Source organism: Oncorhynchus mykiss, chromosome 2 (assembly GCF_013265735.2).
Source record: "Oncorhynchus mykiss isolate Arlee chromosome 2, USDA_OmykA_1.1, whole genome shotgun sequence".
In the NCBI taxonomy this organism is placed as follows: Eukaryota; Metazoa; Chordata; class Actinopteri; order Salmoniformes; family Salmonidae; genus Oncorhynchus; species Oncorhynchus mykiss.
Window position 1 is genome coordinate 13,624,126 of NC_048566.1, and position 19,799 is coordinate 13,643,924.

Consider the following 19,799-nt stretch of genomic DNA (forward strand, 5'->3'; position numbering starts at 1 on the left):
TAACCCTTTTTATAACCTTAACCTATTCTCCTAAACTAACTGCGTAAGTTATCCTAACCTGGTACTAAAAGTCACTTCTGGCATGAGCGGCATCCCATCACAAACCTCTCGACACTACTTACCATGGTTTTTTACAACTAACTATATTACCACAGATAGAACAACGAGACAGATATTTCACTGGGTGTTTAAATGTGAAGCATCCGCTTGGCGTTTCCAATCACTACCAATGAAACATTTGATCTCAATACAGTTTTCTGTTCCCAAAACTGGAATATGTTATGAACAGAGTGGACTAGGGTTTGTAGACTTTACCCTTTGCAAAAGTTATTGCACACGCGCACTTCAGAGTAGGCGTTCCCTGGCGGAAATATGAAGATAACGCTAGAACGGGCCAATAGGATCCCGCAAGCTCGTATTTGGCTCTGCCCCTTCTTGCTTGGTCTGCCCACTATGGCCCATTTGTTCCCATTGGAAACGAGAGGCTGTGGTCTATCTTGGTTTAGTTAGAAAAATCTTTGCTACAACCAGTCTCTTTGAAACTACCAGTTTGTAAACCAATATTTGATACTACACTACCCATAATACTACGTCCCGTCTTTGAACGTCACGTCAGCCCAAGACGAGTCACGCACGACTCTTGGGCATTAACATTTCAAACTTACAGTGCAGTCTTTTTATTCCTGAGACGTGCAGATACAGTTAACGTTACCTATATGCAACAAAGACAACTAGAACACTCTAATTTCAAACTGTCTTTACGTAGTGCATCCGATAACCATGGATATATTTTTAAAAAGCTGTCGCAATGAACTGAAGGTAGGAACATCGACGGTTTCTGGTGGTCGCGCCGTTTGCTTGCTTTATCCATTTTCAATGTTTAGTTTGTCTTTACGGCTAACGTTAGCTAGTTATGTAGTCTTCTAAATAACTTCGGCGTGTACATTTGATGAACAAATTAAATTAGTGGGGTTTTCAGAGATATCAGGAGAAAGCTAGCTAGACATTAAATTCCGAATAGATCAAGTCGAAAGACTTGTCATTGAAAAACAGTAGGGCAATGTGACAGCAGCCTGCCGCATGGTCCCGGTGTTGCTTGTGGGCTCGTGCATGCGCATCAAATTAGATCAGACAGACAGTTGTCACCGTACACTAACTACATTTGAACTGTACTGTACATAGACTGTAATTACAGCTAGCTAGTTGGCTAGCCGGGCAAATTGAGCATTGTCACGTGATCACATTGTGTTAAATGTAACTCATACACTGCTTCATTATGTTGCATGATATATTGCATTAATATATTTCAGTGATATTCAAACAAATATAATTGTTCAATTGTAATGGGCCATGAAAGTACATTTCTTGTAGGGTCAGCTGCCTGTCAGGTGCCTGTCAGGTGTCAATATGCCCACGTGAATTTTTTTTGCTTTGCATGTCTGCCACACTTACAGTTAGTTACACGATGGCTTTAATTTCAGGGTCTTGATGTCATGCTCTTGACCTTAAGTGAAAAGAGCACTGTTTGGGTTCAAAACAAGCCCTATCAAGATTAGTGAGATCAGATGGTGTTTATAGCGCCTCAGAGCGTCACACCTTATTTACTCGGTGTTCAGTGAGGGGGAAGAGAAGTCAGCACCAACACAGATGTACTATCCAGTGTGTACATGGGGAGGCTGGGTTGAGAGAGAAGTCTAATGGGAACTGAAAGACAGGTGAGGTGCATTTCAATAGTTAACAGTGGCTTCCACTCCTTCTGCATCAATCTGAAAACATAACGGATAGATGAGACTGGGTTATACCGTGGATAGATGAGACTGGGTTGTACCGTGGATAGATGAGACTGGGTTGTACCGTGGATAGATGAGACTGGGTTGTACCGTGGATAGATGAGACTGGGTTGTATCGTGGATAGATGAGACTGGGTTGTATCGTGGATAGATGAGACTGGGTTGTATCGTGGATAGATGAGACTGGGTTGTATCGTGGATAGATGAGACTGGGCTGTATCGTGGATAGATGAGACTGGGCTGTATCGTGGATAGATGAGACTGGGCTGTATCGTGGATAGATGAGACTGGGTTGTATCGTGGATAGATGAGACTGGGTTGTATCGTGGATAGATGAGACTGGGTTGTATCGTGGATAGATGAGACTGGGTTGTATCGTGGATAGATGAGACTGGGTTGTATCGTGGATAGATGAGACTGGGTTATACCGTGGATAGATGAGACTGGGTTGTACCCTGGATAGATGAGACTGGGTTGTACCGTGGATAGATGAGACTGGGTTGTACCGTGGATAGATGAGACTGGGTTGTACCGTGGATAGATGAGACTGGGTTGTACCGTGGATAGATGAGACTGGGTTATACCGTGGATATATATGAGACTGGGTTATACCGTGGATAGATGAGACTGGGTTATACCGTGGATAGATAGTCGGCTCGGATATTTGAACCAGCAACGTTTCGATTACTGGCCCAATGCTCTTAGTTGCTAGGCTACCTGCTGCTAGGCTTCAAGCTGTAGACTGGCTAATTGTCACATGACCGGCTTTTGTTATTGCAACAAGCTGTCTCTGTTAGCCCCTAGCTCTGGCACCCATGACTCGTGCTGCTGTCACAGACGGCCATGCTCTGGGAAAATGAAACACCTACTTGTTTCTCAACTCCACATTAAAAACGTTCAACAAAAACATGTAGTGGAGTTAGCAGGCCGTCATGTAGCTTAGCCATTACATCACAGTCTGCTCTACTGAGGTCATTGATGGAATTAGCCTAAGGCTATTTGACAAAGAGCTAGCCAAAGCCTTCAGGCAGGGGAATGAAGTCAGCCCTTAGCTCATCCACTTTAGGCTACACTGGGATCTGCCATTGACCCTTCAGAAGGCTATTCAAACAGTGTCCAGGGTTTTACTCTAGGATGGGGGACATTGTGCAGAACCGACAGTAGCTAATCTCCTGTGATCAGCATCATCATGACGTGCATTGACATTACAACACACACACACAACCTGTCCACATTGCACTGTCCACTCACTAATACACATCTGATTGCCTTTGAAGGCTCATTATAAGAGTAATGGATAGACTGACCTGTATTTTCTCATGGTAAATCCCCTCATAGGAGTTGGATATTCTTGTGACTGTATTCATCCCACTCTCCCCTCCTCAGGGGAACGCAGAGGGCAGCCCAGGGTTCCATGTGGTCCTGGGGAATGAGGCCTGTGACCTGGACTCCATGGTGTCAGCTCTGGCCTACGCATACTTCCTGTCCAAGGTGAGAGTAACCCACCCCATCATTTGGACCCGACCCATGTGTTGAGAATGGTTCAACAGAGCAAGCGTCAGGTGTTATAACACCTCTCTCTCCCCTCCCAGACACTTGATTCTGGGAAAGTTCCTCTTCCCGTTCTGAACATTCCCCGGCAAGAGTTCCCGCTGCGCACGGACAATGCCTTCCTGCTGAGAGAGAGTGGCCTCTCCCAGGATGACCTGGTGTTCCGGGACGAGGTGGACCTGGGGAGTCTACACCGGGCTGGCCGGCTGGACCTCACACTGGTGGACCACAACGTGCTGCCCAGGTCAGGGTCAACCGTGACACCTTAACCTCTGTCCACTGACAGTCATCCAGGACGTGAACACTTCCCCATGTGATCATCACCTGTATCTCTATAAAAGCAACACTGACCTAGAGACTCCTTGAAATAGCTTGACTAAAGTCCCTGACTGACTGTGTGGCTGTCTGTTGCAGCTCTGACTGTGATCTAGAAGAGGTGGTGTTGGAGGTGATCGACCATCACCTCCTGGAGAGGAAGCCCTCTCCCTCCTGTCCCGTTACCGTGGAGACGGTGGGCTCCTGCTCCACCCTGGTGGCAGAACGGATCATCCAGAAAGCCCCTGAAGTCCTCGACCAACAGGTGGCCCAGCTCTTATATGGTAACCAGAAATATAACTGATGTATGTGGAAATCATGTCAGTATTAAGTGAACTATGCCTTTAACTGTGTCACTGTGTGACGAGACTGACATCCTGTTCTTTGTGATCACAGGCACCATAGTGTTAGACTGTGTGAACATGGCCCCAGAGGCAGGGAAAGTCACCCCTAAAGACAGCCAGTACGCTGGCCTCCTGGAGACGCACTTCCCCAACCTGCCACCAAGGGGCGTCCTCTTCCAGTCCTTGCAGAATGCTAAATTTGACGTGTCAGGTAAACACCCCAGGATTAATACCTGAAGCTCAGCCTTGTGGATGTGGTTTTTGCCTCTCAGATTAGAATGATGGGCATCCCATGATATCAATGCCATGTTTAAGTATGAAGGAGAGGGAGACCTACAATGTTTTTTGCTCGTATTCCCTTGTTCCCAGGTCTTACCACAGAACAGATGCTTCTGAAAGACATGAAGGTGGCATCGGAAGGAGATTTAAAACTGGCAGTCAGTGTGATATATATGACACTGGAGGTGGGTGTGCATCTTAACTATTCAATATGTGATACAACACAAGGTTACACGTACTACTGGTGGATAATAACATGGTTCAAATACTATCATGTACCCAGTTCTACTGCAGTATGTCATCTCACCTATGAATTCTTTACAGAATCTCACTTCAGATCTAAACTGAACACAGTCCTCAAGTTATCAGAGCCTTTCCCTGTGTTACTGCCTGACACACCCTTCAGACACTTCCCTGTTGTTACTGCCTGACGCACCCTTCAGACACTTCCCTGTTGTTACTGCCTGACACCCCCTTCAGACACTTCCCTGTTGTTACTGCCTGACACACCCTTCAGACACTTCCCTGTTGTTACTGCCTGACACACCCTTCAGACACTTCCCTGTGTTACTGCCTGACACCCCCTTCAGACACTTCCCTGTGTTACTGCCTGACACCCCCTTCAGACACTTCCCTGTTGTTACTGCCTGACACACCCTTCAGACACTTCCCTGTTGTTACTGCCTGACACACCCTTCAGACACTTCCCTGTTGTTACTGCCTGACACACCCTTCAGACACTTCCCCGTTGTTACTGCCTGACACACCCTTCAGACACTTCCCTGTGTTACTGCCTGACACACCCTTCAGACACTTCCCTGTGTTACTGCCTGACACACCCTTCAGACACTTCCCTGTGTTACTGGCTGACACACCCTTCAGTCACCCAAAATGTGAAGGTGGGATGTTTCACCTAGTTCATGAAGATCACCCCCCCACATGTCCAATCAGATGGAACCACCCACAAGTAAAAAGACAAACCCTGTGCCTGTCTCTTCATGTCAACTTATAAAGGGACTCAACAGCTGCACTTGAGTTTATACTGAGATTCACAAACAAACTGTAATATCTATAAATGTTGTCCCTCAGGCTTTTCTACAGAGACAAAGCTTACAGCAAGAGCTCTGTGAGTTCTGCCACAAGCACAGCTACAACCTGGTGGTGGCCATGACGATCTCCTTCAACGATAACAAGGAGCCCTTCAGGCAGCTGGCCGTCTACAGCTCCAGCACCCTCTACAGGGGGGAGGTAGGAACTACACCATCCCAATCAAACATGATCCCATAGAGTTGACTATCTAGAGTTAAAGTAAGTCATTATGAAGAGTTGATAGTAAGCTTTGGGTTGCCAGGGTTGTTTTTTACGGTGTCTATTTTATATGATCAACTGAATGGTCTTTGTTGTCCTGCAGATGAGCCAAGCCTTGGAGCAAGCCCGGAGCCCCAGTCTGAGCCTGAGTCCAATGAGCAGCCCTTACTCGGACATCAGGGCTTACCTCCAGGGCAACACGTTGGCCTCCAGGAAGAAGGTGCTGCCCATCATCAAGGACTTCCTGAGGGACAGGGAGCGAAGAGAGGTGCATTGTGGGACCCTAGAGGAGAGTTACGAGGTACCACAGCAACGAACGTGCACTGAGGACGCTGGGATAGAGGAGGACTCCTACTTCCCCCCCACCCCTATGAACAGTCTGGTGGAGGGCTGTCCCCTTGACAACGGACTGCCCAAGATCAGCGCTGAAGCTCTGACGGAGAAGTTCAGCAAGATGGCCAGCGAAGAGGAGAACGCAGGGGACTCTGATGTCACTCACACTCCTGGTGGTCAGCGGAGCACCCAAGCTCACTAACCTGTATAACAGCTGGATGGCCAGAGTTCTCGCAACAGGATTCAGACCAGTCAGTACAGATTGTTTGTGACTGTGCAGGGTGTTGAGCTCGGCACAACATTGATCCGCTGGGACGAGGACTGGGAGGCACACTGTTCCCAATCCAGAGGAGTAAACAATCCACTGGCAATCATATTGGAGATGATGGAAATGCATTGAAAATATTAGTGACACCCGTGCTTTACGTTGGTGACACCCGTGCTTTACGTTAGTGACACCCGTGCTTTACGTTAGTGACACCCGTGCTTTACGTTAGTGACACCCATGCTTTACGTTAGTGACACCCGTGCTTTATGTTGGTGACACCCGTGCTTTACGTTAGTGACACCCGTGCTTTACGTTAGTGACACCCGTGCTTTACGTTAGTGACACCCGTGCTTTACGTTAGTGACACCCGTGCTTTACGTTAGTGACACCCGTGCTTTACGTTAGTGACACCCGTGCTTTATATGGGGGGAGGGAGTTCCTGAGTGGCGTAGCGGTCCAAGGCACTGCATCTCAGTGCTAGAGGCGTCACTACAGAACCTGGTTTGATTCCTGGCTGTATCACAACTGGCCGTGATTGGGAGTCCATTGTCCCAGCGTCGTCCGGGTTAAGGTTTGGCCGGGGTAGGCCATCATTGTAAATAAGAATTTGTTCTTAACTGACTTGCCTAGTTAAATAAAGGTTAAATAAAAAAAATATTAGTGACACCGATGCTTTCATCCTTGAATGGGAATAAGACATTTAATTGGGAACTCTGTTAATGGAAAAATACTCCCAGTTATGTTTCCGGGAAATAGATTTTGCTGTAGATTTGAGAAAATAGATCCACTAGATCTAGACTAGTGTGTATATGAACATTTGTGTGATAGATGCCTAAACCAATATGTGGTCTGCTTACTAAGGCAACAGGGATCTTGATCCAGGAGGGCATTGAATGTCTCTACTGTAACCAAGAAGCTTGATCTTGACATCTAGGCACTGTGCCCTATACTAATGTGTATAGGAAGATCTTTGTGATAGATGCCTAAACCAATATGTGGCCCCACTTTATTTGGATAGTCCAGCTGTAGATGGTCAAACTATCTGTTGATAAGCAACTGCTTACTAAGCTTGGGTTAATAGTTAGAGTTGGGGTTGGGGTCAGAGTTAAGTTTAGGGTTTGGTTAAGGTTGGCGTTTAGTACATAGTTAGTTGGAATGTGATAGTCTGTAGAGCATCTACAAATGGACTGTCCAAATGAAGGGTGACTCTGCATGATATGCAGTGTTGATTTGACATAATTGATCAGCAGTTTGACGTTGAAGTGAAGAGTTTGTGTTGAATAGTTATTGCTAGAGATAGCTAGACATTATTCCTTGACTGTTTTATTGATAATAAATCAGTTTTGAATGTTCTTCTGATTCAAAACACCATTATAATACTGTATCTTCCCCAAATGAAAGATTTTGTATACTGCAAATGTATGTAAACATAATGTATTTAAGAATTATCTGATTATATGCAATTGTATCGCACGAAGATACAGTAACTTCCGTTGGATTGTGTTAAAACACTTGGTACCAATGATATTGCTGATGTCATGTTAATTTGAATATAATACTTTGATCTCTTATCTGAAACTAGGATTCCCCAGAACCAAGGTACTTCCAGGCCTGATGTAGTCTAATTAAATGACTGTTTATTTCATTAAATGCTCTAAACTGATGAGAACAGATGAGATGTTGCCATAATCTGCACTGAAAGGTAGAGTAGATTTCAGTCAAGGTTAGACCATTAGCAGATGTTATGAAGGACAATCAAGTGAAAAATGTCAGTTTGACCTTTTTAAATCATTTGGAAACCAGCTGACTAAAGTTTTACAGTTAGAAATGTAATGGTTTTCACCTGAAATGTTGAAAAGGATTTAATATTATTAAAGTTTCTTATCCTGTTTTGTCCATGTTATTTCAACTCAGTATTTGTGATGTTGGGACCATGGAGGTTCCTCCCAGTGTGGTATCTACTGTCTACCTTCCTCTAGAGTTTGGCCATATCCAAATGTTCATACCGTTTCTGTACCACACTGGGGTTTATGTTGTACTGGAAGTGTGCACTTATTTTTTACGCACAAAATAAATTAGGCAACAGGGGTCTTGATCCAGGAGTGCATTGAATGTTTCTACTGTAACCAAGAAGCTTGATCTTGACATCTAGCCACTTAGCAAGTTAGCAAACCAAATGCATAGCTGGAGCCCTGAGCTGGATATCATGTATTTCTTATAGTTATACTTAAGTTGCAACGCGGCAGGCCCTGCGAGGCACTGGTGGCCCCAACCCAAATAATGGTATTGAAAATCATGCTGTTGGTATTTTTCTAAATACCCTGGTACAAACGGAATATCGCCCAAGCCTACCTCCCTATTATCCTTAACTCCTCCCTGACTGGGAGAACTGAGGCACATTCAATGGGATGCAATGTTTAGAACACTGCAGATAGAAATGAAACGTATAGACTGGACAAGCCTCCATTATGCAGAGTACAAATGTTTCTGTTTATTCTATGCAGTGCATTTCTATCTGCGAGGCTCTAGCTAAACATGTTTCAATCTGCCGACTAAGCACCATAGCTGCCCAGGTGAGCTTAGCCTTAGGTAATAGGGAAGCAACCACAACAGGTCCTGCTGAAATGCAGAAAAACCTGTAGGGACAGGAAGAGGGTGAATTCACTGACATAGACACACATCCACACAAACACACCCACCCACATCAACAGACTTCCTCATGAGAAAGGCAGATGAGCCAGCAGGCTGTCTTGTTTTGCAAGAAACACTAGTTCCTGGAGGTACCCATTCAGTGCTGAAATAATCATCTGATCTCACTCACAGGGTGGATGATATGGGGACCTATACAGAGCAGGGGGACCAGTACATGCTAAATGGGTAAGTGATTAAACCACTTTGCTAGTTTATTCTGTGGAAACCCATAGTTTCACAACCAGTGTGTGTAGCAAATGTGAAGTGACGCTCATAGCGGTGGGTTTCCTGAAACAAAAACAGTGGTATCAGTGTTTCAGCTCATTTCAATTGCTAGAGGGAAAGATGTAGTGGATTTCAATTGTTAGAGGAAAATATGGAGTATTGAAGTGTGAGTGTTGTATCTATCTCATTTACAACCCTCTAGACTCCATGTCATATGACCGACTCTCTGAACAATGGACAGGGGTTAACAAAAGGAGAACTGGGAAATCACAAGCCACTCTGACACTAACCAGGCCAGTAGTGACATAAAGATGCCATCCGTCATGGGAGTCTCTGCTCTAATGACTTCCTCAGTGCTGAATCGCTGGCTTTGCAAAGCTGACAAAGCGTTGATTCATGCATGGGCTTAGTAATTGCCAAAGTTTGTTTTATAACTAAGATTTACATGGACTAAAGGGCAACTTCCACCACTGGATTTTGTGATCTGTTGACAAGATTCACGAACAGTGTCTGGGGTGATGTAATAATGCCACTAGATATACATTTGATTTAGGCCTATAATTAATATACCGGTAATTGGAAAGAAACATACTGATCTTATTCTCTGTCTGATACTTGTACTGCGAGGTACAGAAAGACAGCCACTGTATCTCTGATGTCATCATTAGTTGCCTCCGAATTCCTTCCATATCCCTTCTGTATATTGTCATCAATCTATCTGCCGGAGGTGGATAGATTATTTAAATAGGCATTTTTCCGTTGCTTTTTGGAAGTAGGCTACATACCGGCTGTAACGGCAGTAAATGAGATGGTTGCTCAGCGTAACTCCATATTTGGTGATCAAGGAACATATTTTGACATAATGCTGGCGGAAAGGGAGTTTGAATCGGAGTTTTCTTTGCGTTAGGTTAATCCATGCTATCTACTCCTGTCCTCTTATAGGCAGAGGCTTCAATAACTGCCTCTACAGGCCGTGGCCATTACAATATCAGGTTTCCTTAACACAGAGTATACACCCTAGGCATGCTTCATCGGGAACAATGCAAGAGCACAGATGTTGTCTTCCCTTCCCACCACGAGCAGCTATTAACAGATTTTTTTTTACACGCGTCTACAGGTAACTGCCAAAATACACAAAACGTGTCTTAATATTGCGTTGGGCCACCACGAGCCAGAACAGCTTCAATGCGCCGTGGCAAAGATTCTTCTGGAACACTATTGGAGGGATGCGACACCATTATTCAACGAGACATTGCAGAATTTGGTGTTTTGTAGATGGTGGTGGGAAACGCTGTCTAACGAGCCGCTCAGAATCTCCCTTAAGTGTTCAATTGAGTTGAGATCTGTTCACTGGTTGGTTGCAACACAGAGACACACACAAACGCATACACATACACACCCTTTAAACCCCCTATGTTCCAATCTCACAAGATGTTCAGGTGTTCAGTGCCACAACGATCACGTCATAACGGGACGCCCACATTTTAAATAATTAAATAGATAATGAGTTTATACTCAGACCACATCTCACAAACCAGCTAAACCTTACTGTCACGAGTTCAGCTGGGTTGACTCATTAAACCATAGACATACAGGCTCTCGAGAGGGACCTATTGATGTGTCATTCTCGTAAAAAAAAATCAGGAGACGGCAATACCGTTTTTTTTAATGATGGTTGAGTAAACAGGAACTGTTATTGTTGCCGAAATGTGTTTCCTTTCAGTGTGGTAAGAGTTTGAGACTGCTGCATTGAGATACTCAACTATTTATCTACGGATCTGCTCATTTTGATGTGTTTACAAGTTGAGCGATGAGTGATAGATCAGAAAGTTCTCACTCACTCAGGTGTGGTGAACGTGTCACCAGCCGAGCACGTACAAAGCCCCCTGATTGGCTAAGCTAATGTATTGTTTGCTGTGTGGTTGGGTCGTCAGAACACTGCACTTGTGCGAACGTCGGAGTGTTTACAATTGACGACTTTTAAATGACTTATCTTCTTGATAAACATTTTTTTTTACTCATCTTTTAATCATGATGTCTGCATGAGTGCGCGTTTATACAGAGGAAAGGGTGAAAGGTAGGCTATGCTCAGTCGCTTTGTGTATCGGCGTGTCTCTTTATTTACAAAGGCATTGTGTAACTACAGTAGAACTAGGTTGTTGGAGACGGGGAAGCTGATGTGGAAGCAATGTATAATCCAGTTGACGGCTTGAACACAGTTGTGCAAAGTTAGTTTACAACATGTTAATACTGTGCAATGACACTAAAAGTGCTTAAACTATATGGATAAACTTACTGTAGTTTCATGATTCTTCATTTGTTTTTACATAGGGCCTACAGTTGGAGGTATTATAATTATTTTATCTTTGCCAATTTATTGGTGCATCTAGCATTTGCTTATCACTCTGTTTTAATTTCTAAGTGACAGCTGGTGGTCTTCTAAACCAAGACTATTCCCCTTTATGACAGTTTACAAATGAGTCTATATTCTTTATCTGTATGTCTTTACAGTGTGATGCTATATGAACGTCATTACTTTAAAAGCCCAATTTCCTTTTACGGTGCGTAAAGTCTAATTCATATGACAGGTGAGCACTAATGAAACGTTAACACAATATAGGGAAGTGATCAGCAGACATACTGAACAAATGTGCCAAGGGTGCATTATGCATGCAGCTGGTGGGTCTAAGGGTGTGTTGGCCACTTTGTGAACCACTCTTCCATGGAGTACTGAAGGCACAGTCACAGAGGGTGCTGTTGGACTCTTACAGTGGTCCTGAAACCTTGTCAAGTGTGTCCACTGGCAGAGGCAGTCTAGACCAATGACAGCCAGAGGACACACATGAGGCAGTCTAGACCAATGACAGCCAGAGGACACACATGAGGCAGTCTAGACCAATGACAGCCAGAGGACACACATGGAGTAAGACAAGTTGCAAGCCTACATTGTTAGTTTTTCTCTCTCGCTCTTCTGCACTTGGACGTGATTGTGTCTGTGTACTCTCTGAGCACTGGAGTGAGGTGAGGGAGAACTTGAGGACTCTTCTCAGTGTGTGCGTGTGTGTGTGGGGCGGGTGCTTGTTTGCAAGGTGTGTCTTGACTGTGATAAGGGCTCGGCAAGTAAGAGTGGCTTGTCTGTTAAATGAACAAAACAATGCTATGCCGTTGCACAGCAATTGGCTTCTATGCAAGCGCCCCTGCTGAGGTTACTGCCTTTTAGAAGATTGTGTTCCACAATATAATATAACCAGTTGATTTTACAGTTTCAATAAATTCATCTTAAATAGTACTAATGGTTATGATAAAGTAGGTATTGTTTCACACTGGTGGCATATAGATAAATGCACATTATGTGTGTACAAGAACAATCAAAAAATGTCCAATGCCTGCAGTACCACAGTCAGCCTTGAACTTCCTGGTTTCAATGAGAGGGGGCAGTCGTTCTCCCCTGGTAACCAATGAACATATTGCAATGATTCGACCTTGTGATTCATGCGTAATGTTTGACAGGCACTTTACAAAGACTTTATTAATTTGGTATCATCACATTAAAAACATGGTACATGCGTTTGGGCAGTGGCCTTCATCAGAGTGTCTGTCAGACTGTGTCTTATTTGAGCTCTTAAGGACTATAGACTGTTGTTGAATCTGTTGATTATTACAGCATGTACAACAAGACTATTGAATGTACTGTGACATGCTGTCTGTTCTGTAGGAGTCCAGAGGGGGTGAAGGCTGCTTCCTACATCCAGGACATGGAGCTGAGGGAGGAATGGCAGGATGAGGAGTTCCCCAGGTCAGAGACAAACCTAACCCTGACCTTTAACCTTACCCCCTGACCTCATGAACTGTAAACCCCAGCCTGTTCACCATGACAATCTTAAATGATATTTTAGGTCCCGGCAAAGAATGCTTTTTGGTTATGACCGGGTAAGAAAGCAGTACTAAGCTTTTTCAACTATTTTGTATTCCCCCCCCTAGACCTCTTCCTGAAGATTCACATAGTCCTGAGACCCAAGGAGAACATGCAGAGAGACCAGGTATATCCCTAATACCATATGTCTGCAAAGGCCTAATTCCAAAAGTACTGCACCATATCCCACAATACCTGTGTGTGTGCTACTCCCCCAGCTCCACCCACAAGCCTGGCCCTGTCAGAAAAACCCATAAGGAAGAAGCGTCTGGTGGCGCCCACCCTCAGCCTGACCCTGTCCCGTACCGACTCAGCGGACCGCAGTGTGAAGTCAGGGGACACCGGCTACTCTGCCGCCGCCCTCTCACCCGACGAAGATGACACGGAGCTGGACATCAACCTGGAGGCCCTGGAGACGCCCTCGGACAGCGAGTCCTGCAACTTCCCTGACAGCATGCACGAACTGGAGTGGGAGGGTGAGAGAGGAGACAAGAACTGGAGTGGGAGGGTGAGAGGGGAGACAACAACTGGAGTGGGAGGGTGAGAGAGGAGACAAGAACTGGAGTGGGAGGGTGAGAGAGGAGACAAGAACTGGAGTGGGAGGGTGAGAGAAGAAACAAGAACTTGAGTGGGAGGGTGAGAGGGGAGACAAGAACTGGAGTGGGAGGGTGAGAGGGGAGACAAGAACTGGAGTGGGAGGGTGAGAGGGGAGACAAGAACTGGAGTGGGAGGGTGAGAGAGGAGACAAGAACTGGAGTGGGAGGATGAGAGAGGAGACACGAACTGGAGTGGGAGGGTGAGAGAGACAAGAACTGGAGTGGGAGGGTGAGAGAGGAGACAAGAACTGGAGTGGGAGGGTGAGAGAGGAGACAAGAACTGGAGAGGGAGGGTGAGAGGGGTGACAAGAACTGGAGTGGGAGGGTGAGAGGGGAGACAAGAACTGGAGTGGGAGGGTGAGAGGGGAGACAAGAACTGGAGTGGGAGGGTGAGAGAGGAGATAAGAACTGTAGTGGGAGGGTGAGAGAGGAGGCAATAACTGGAGGGGGAGGTTGAGAGAGAACTGGAGTGGGAGGGTGAGAGAGAACTGGAGTGGGAGGGTGAGAGAGAACTGGAGTGGGAGGATGACAGAGAAAGACGGCTTGCACGAACTGGAGTGGGAAGGTAAAAGTGAGAGTGGGATGTATGAGGGTGGGGAGAGAGACTGAGGGGGTGTGGGGGTAGAATGAACTGTAGTGGGAGGTCAGAAAACAGAGAGTAGGAGAGAGACAAAGAGAAATTCCAATTTGGAACATAGTATTCTTCTATTCCATTCCATTTTATATTTTGAATTCCATTCTGAAATGGAATGGTATGATGCTTGCACAATCTAATCCCACTATTCTTGACCTTCATCTGACCTCTGATGACCCTCCAGATGACCTGCCACGGCTGGGCCGGGGGGAGGATGGTGTCTCAGGCACCACGGTGATGGAGCAGGCAGAGATGGGCTCGATGGAGCTAGACCAGGTGGACAACAGGGGGAGCCGCTGGAGAAGGTTCTGCGTCGCAGGACAGGAGTACCACGTCAACATGAGTGTCCTGGAGCCATACCTCCAGGTGCTCTCTCACGGAGGTGAGACACAGCTGAAGCTGACTGTCAAGTAGCTACTTGACCAGCCTGTAAAATCAATGCTTCCATAACTGAGTCCAGCTGAGTGCATATGACACAGCATCTGTTGTGTAGCTCCCACTATATGCATTTGCTGAAAATGACAGGCCTCAGTGAAAGGGAATGATTTTCAGTTGCACTATGTAATTCTATCTGATATACCAAACATTAAGAACTGCACTTTCCATGACATAGACTGACCAGGTGAATCCAGGTGAAAGCTATGATCCCTTATTGATGTCACTTGTTAAATTGACTTCAATCAGTGTAGATGAAGGGGAGGAGCCAGGTTAAAGTAGGATTTTTCAAGCCTTGAGATAATTGAGCCATGGATTGTGTATGTGTGCCATTCAGAAGGTGAATGGGAAAGACAAAAGATTGAAGTGCCTTTGAACGGGGTATGGTTGCTCCCGAGTGGTGCAGCAATCTAAGGCACTGCAGTCCCTGGTTCGAATCCAGGCTGCATCACATCCGGCCGTGAGTGGGATTCCCATAGGGCGGCGCACAATTGTCCCAGCGCCGACTGGTTTTGGCCGGGGTAGGCTGTCATTGTAAATAAGAATTTGTTCTTAACTGACTTGCCTAGTTACATAAAGGTTACATTTAAAAATATATATATATCTTTAAATAGTAGGATAGTAGGTGCCAGGCGCACCGGTTTGTGCCAAGAACTACAACGCTGCTGTGTTTTTCACGCTCAACAGTTTCCCATGTGTATCCCAGATCCACCTCCCAAAGGACATCCAACCAACTTGATACAACTGTGGGAAGCATTGGAGTCAACATGGGCCAGTGTCCCTGTGGAATGCCTTCGACACCTTGTAGAGTCCATCCCCCATCTATATATTACTGTATATAACCCTAAAATAATAGTATGTTAAGTTGAGGAGGATGGCTTCCTTTGACTATAAGATTGTATCTATTTTATGAATAGCCTTACTGGGCTCAATCAAGTTACCTCATCATGATGTCAAACAACAACAGAGTTCAAACAGAAATACATTAGTATTTTATTAGGACCCCCATTAGCAGTACTTAACACTATAGCAGTTCAACATGTACTCTGTCTATACTCCCACAGTTGGAACTTGTCATTCTTCACTATGTAATTCTATGTGATATACATGTGCCGTATCTCATGAGGTATGCCTCTGTGTTTCCTAGGTTATTACGGGGAGGCTATGAACGCCATCATCACGTTCTCCTCCTGTTACCTACCAGAGAACACGGTGGAGAACTATGAGTACGTCATGGACAATCTCTTCAGGTCAGTGTAGACGGACAAACACCCTCTGGTGTTGAGGTCTCAATGAAATAAGTTTTAGTTTGTTATTTGGGTGTGTGTGTACGCTGCAGGTACATAGTGGGGACGCTGGACCTGATGGTGTCAGAAGGCTATGTCATGGTGTACCTGTGCAGCATGGCTCCCAGGAATAAGATGCCCGCCATCAAATGGCTGCGACAGTGTTACACCTCCATTGACAGAAGGTACAGTATGTTCCTCTTGCTCTTTCTCTCACAAGGTTCCCTCTGCTGTTGTACTGAAAGAGTCCAGAGGAGGGGGCAAGTGGCCCTATGGTTCTCTGTATAGCACTGCTGTGGTCCAGGTATTGGACGTAATGGGAGGACGTAATGGGAGGGCTCTTATACCTGTCCTATCTCTGCTTCTCCTCCCCGCGTGTGGAATATCACAGGAATGCTATAATGATTCAGGGCTGTGAGGATCTCTACCACAGGGTAGTGTAATGATTCAGGGCTGTGAGGATCTCTACCACAGGGTAGTATAATGATTCAGGGCTGTGAGGATCTCTACCACAGGGTAGTGTAATGATTCAGGGCTGTGAGGATCTCTACCACAGGGTAGTGTAATGATTCAGGGCTGTGAGGATCTCTACCACAGGGTAGTATAATGATTCAGGACTGTGAGGATCTCTACCACAGGGAAGTGCCCCCTCCGGACATTCCTCAGATAACCCTCTGATCCCTGACTGTGCGTGTGCCAAATCAAAATCAAATTGTATTAGTCACATACACAGTTTCCAGCAGGTATAAAAGGTGCAGTGAAATGCTTGTGTGCCTGCTCTCCCAACATCACAGTACAATAATCAATATCAATAATACAAAGTCCAATCAAAAATAAGTGTACTAAAGTATATCCACGTGTCGGTATATTTGCCATTTGTCTCATACTGTATCTGTGCTGTTGGTTCTACTGTAATGTGGTCCTCCTTATCATTGAGATGTTTCCATAGCCCATATAAAGGCAGCTCAGTGCTCAGTCTCTGCATGCCTGGCCACTGGCCACACTCCACAGCATAACGTTCCCATACATAAACCACCACATTCACTGTGCATACCACAGTGGCCTCCCAAACATCAGGTTGACTATCATCCTGCTCCTAATATACCTTAGGGTGTGGTTTCCCAAACCCGGGTGCACGTTTTGGTTGTTGACATAGCACTACACAGATGATTCAAATAACCTACTCATCACCAAGCTTTGATTATCTGAATCAGCTGTGTAGTGTTAGGGCAAAAACCAAATCATTCTCCCGGGGGGGGGGTTGGATCGTTTGGGAAACCCTGCCTTAGGGAATTATAGAGCCAAAGGTACAGATGTAGGATCTTAATTTGAGCCAGTTTGCTACAATAGGAAAATAATCTTGAAGCAACCGGAAATGTGAATTATTATGTGGATTTTAATTGATGGACATTTGTGTAAGGGTTGATATATATTTCGTAAGGGAAAATCAAGTCAAAACGTCAGAAGCCTTTTTAAACCTCAAATACACTACGTAAAAAATGTCCTGCATTGCAGGAACGTTATCCTGCAAAAGGGTGATCCAATTTAGATCCTACATCTGTAGCATGTCTTCTGGTGAACTTGGACGAGACCAGACCTATTTCCAGACACTGGTGTCTTTGAGAAAACCAGCCCTCAGACGTTACCTCACGCGCTCAATTTGGAGGGAGGTAAATGCGGTTGCTATGCGACCGTGAGCTTTTGAGTCATATCATCAGAACCAGGTCTCAACGCCGTATATCATGGCACTCTTCCCAGGGCATTAAGAGGAGAACTACACATAGTTGAATACAATAAGAATGTTCATCCTAAGGTTGGTGTTTACTGAGGCGTCTAAATGTATGATTTTCTTCACGTGACTCAGAGAAACAGACATTGATGTCAGGTTTCTGCCCATGCCTAGGGGATTGTTTACGAAATCAGACATTCGCCGTGTTCCATCCAGAGAATCTGCCTCAGGCACTACGTTACTCATATCATGTGGTTGTTTCCGCCTACGTATTTGACACGTATTGTAACTCGCCCTGAATAATGTGGATGAAATGAGTCATGTAAATGTAATGCCTGTGGAGTCATGGTGATGGTTCTCCTGGCAGGTTGAGGAAGGATCTGAAGGGGCTCTTTGTGGTCCACCCTGCCTGGTACATCAAAGCACTCATCACTGTCGTCAAGCCTTTCATCAGGTGAGCAGAACCATTAAAGTCATATTTCATTTGAACCACATCAGTCCTCAGATGATTCAACGAGTCACACTGATTCAGTGAGTCCCACTCCATCTGTTGTGAAGATCCAGCTGCAGCATATGTCTTGACCATGCTGATGTTCTCTCGAACCTCTGACCTCTCTGTGCCCTCCACAGTGAGAAGTTCAGCCGGAAGATCCGCTTCATTCACAGCCTGCAGGAGCTGTCTGAGTACATCCCCATGGAACGCCTGCAGATTCCCGACAGCATCCGAGAGTGAGTGACTGGGTTCTCGAGAGCTATATTAGCCTGGAAGTTATTACAATTTTACTTCTACGTTGTAGGATAATTATTCCCGTATTAAAAGTGCTTTTTTCTCTAGGTATGATGCGAAGATGAACGGGTGAGGGACATATCGCGGGAAGCAAAAGAGCAGACATTGAGAGTGGATAGGCGAAGGAGGGGAAGACAGCAGACAACCAGAAACTATGGGCTGAATTACCATGAAAGTTCAAAAGTTAACTAGTCCAAATGTCACCCTGCAGGTATGCTTAGACGTGCAGCACTTTTGTTGTACAGAAATGAAAGACTTTGTGTCTACAGACACACCTTTAATTTATTCATCGTTGAATGTAATGTCACTAAAGAAGTTCACTTCCCCAAGCCACTGGCTTTGCAACAGTTTCATAACTGCCCCTATTTTGTGGTACTTGAATGCAACCCTATCATATGTATTGATGCCAGAGTGATTTGTGGGACCTGTCGTCAAGGAGCGACCTACAGTCAGTTTGAACACAACATAACACTTAGATGAAAGGTCCAGATGGTTTTCTGTTACAGTTACCTTCACTGGAGCTCACATTGACTGCTGCTTTATCTGTTAGGGCTTACTGCACTCTAGTGCCAAGTACAACACTTTTGACTGTCAGGTTGTCAGGGAGATGGGATGTCACCTTTTAATGTTTACTAAAATGTGATTGATGCACAACAAATACTTTAGGTTAAGATGGAGACAAAGTCTATTTTTATAAAATAAATCAGAATTTACATCATGACATAAATTCTGACGTATTTTACTGTATTATTCTGACCTTGTAAACCTAAGGCTTTTTATAGCCTACCCTCAGAGCAAATATTTATGTAAGAAAACTCTTGAACAACCTGTACTTTTATAATTGTCATTTTCTAACCATGCTTTCTATAGCTGAATGATCTTCTCACTTTAAGACATTTGTTTTAGAGCACTGCTTACCACGTGTAAGGGCTTTTACACTATTTTAAAGGAAGGGGTGTCACCATGGAAACGCTGCAGGCATTCAGGAAATGGCAGCCACAGGAAGTGAGGAAGAAGAATACTGCTGCCTACATTTACTGTAACTCGTACACAGGAAACAGTGACATGTCCATTAATTAGGGATGATGAAGAATATTCATCTGAAAATGAAAAACATTTTTCTGAAAAAGGGGAGCTATTGAATGTATTGTTCTGTTATAGTCCTTTATGCTGACTAAAAAACATGAGCTGGCGCACACCCAGAAAAAAATGTCTGTGTGGAGGTGCAGACTAACAACGAAAAAATTATAAGCTATCAAAATAAAGTCACATACTCCATATATAAACTCCCAGTAATTTATTGGGTATTTGACCA

The 19,799-nt window shown here is 44.9% G+C and overlaps 2 protein-coding genes across 6 annotated transcripts; both read left to right on the forward strand.

Annotated features, from left to right (window-relative positions):
- The first annotated feature begins 507 nt into the window (after positions 1 to 507).
- LOC110513073 (exopolyphosphatase PRUNE1) lies at positions 508 to 6,454 on the forward strand. Of its 2 annotated transcripts, none has more exons than XM_036938524.1 (8): positions 508 to 819; positions 3,177 to 3,281; positions 3,383 to 3,585; positions 3,756 to 3,940; positions 4,053 to 4,211; positions 4,370 to 4,464; positions 5,369 to 5,527; positions 5,691 to 6,454. In XM_036938524.1, exons 1-8 carry the CDS (start codon positions 781 to 783, stop codon positions 6,120 to 6,122), a joined length of 1,377 nt encoding a protein of 458 aa, XP_036794419.1. In that variant the 5' UTR covers positions 508 to 780; the 3' UTR covers positions 6,123 to 6,454. The 2 variants fall into 2 exon arrangements, with proteins under 2 accessions (XP_036794419.1, XP_036794424.1); XM_036938529.1 differs by lacking the exon at positions 508 to 819 and adding an exon at positions 1,441 to 1,715.
- Positions 6,455 to 8,809: 2,355 nt separating this feature from the next.
- On the forward strand, positions 8,810 to 19,770 carry LOC110520770 (bcl-2/adenovirus E1B 19 kDa-interacting protein 2-like protein). 4 transcript variants are annotated; one of them, XM_036938543.1, is made up of 11 exons: positions 10,971 to 11,181; positions 11,616 to 11,692; positions 12,820 to 12,900; positions 13,086 to 13,144; positions 13,236 to 13,493; positions 14,432 to 14,629; positions 15,830 to 15,932; positions 16,022 to 16,153; positions 18,065 to 18,151; positions 18,328 to 18,426; positions 18,533 to 19,770. In XM_036938543.1, exons 3-11 carry the CDS (start codon positions 12,860 to 12,862, stop codon positions 18,555 to 18,557), a joined length of 1,002 nt encoding a protein of 333 aa, XP_036794438.1. In that variant the 5' UTR covers positions 10,971 to 11,181; positions 11,616 to 11,692; positions 12,820 to 12,859; the 3' UTR covers positions 18,558 to 19,770. The 4 variants fall into 4 exon arrangements, with proteins under 4 accessions (XP_036794429.1, XP_036794435.1, XP_036794433.1 ...); XM_036938534.1 differs by lacking the exons at positions 10,971 to 11,181; positions 11,616 to 11,692 and adding an exon at positions 8,810 to 9,065; XM_036938540.1 differs by lacking the exons at positions 10,971 to 11,181; positions 11,616 to 11,692 and adding an exon at positions 10,797 to 10,831.
- Positions 19,771 to 19,799: the final 29 nt, after the last annotated feature.

What these genes read in the sequence shown, in the direction of transcription:
- LOC110513073 (XM_036938524.1), top strand. Translation starts at nt 781, where the DNA reads ATGGATATATTTTTAAAAAGCTGTCGCAATGAACTGAAG. An exon ending in GACCACAACGTGCTGCCCAG is followed by an intron (nt 3,586 to 3,755) that starts GTCAGGGTCAAC and finishes TGTCTGTTGCAG; the next exon opens with CTCTGACTGTGATCTAGAAG. An exon ending in GCACCCTCTACAGGGGGGAG is followed by an intron (nt 5,528 to 5,690) that starts GTAGGAACTACA and finishes GTTGTCCTGCAG; the next exon opens with ATGAGCCAAGCCTTGGAGCA.
- LOC110520770 (XM_036938534.1), top strand. Translation starts at nt 9,022, where the DNA reads ATGGGGACCTATACAGAGCAGGGGGACCAGTACATGCTAAATGG. An exon ending in GTCATGGACAATCTCTTCAG is followed by an intron (nt 15,933 to 16,021) that starts GTCAGTGTAGAC and finishes TGTACGCTGCAG; the next exon opens with GTACATAGTGGGGACGCTGG. An exon ending in GTCGTCAAGCCTTTCATCAG is followed by an intron (nt 18,152 to 18,327) that starts GTGAGCAGAACC and finishes TGCCCTCCACAG; the next exon opens with TGAGAAGTTCAGCCGGAAGA.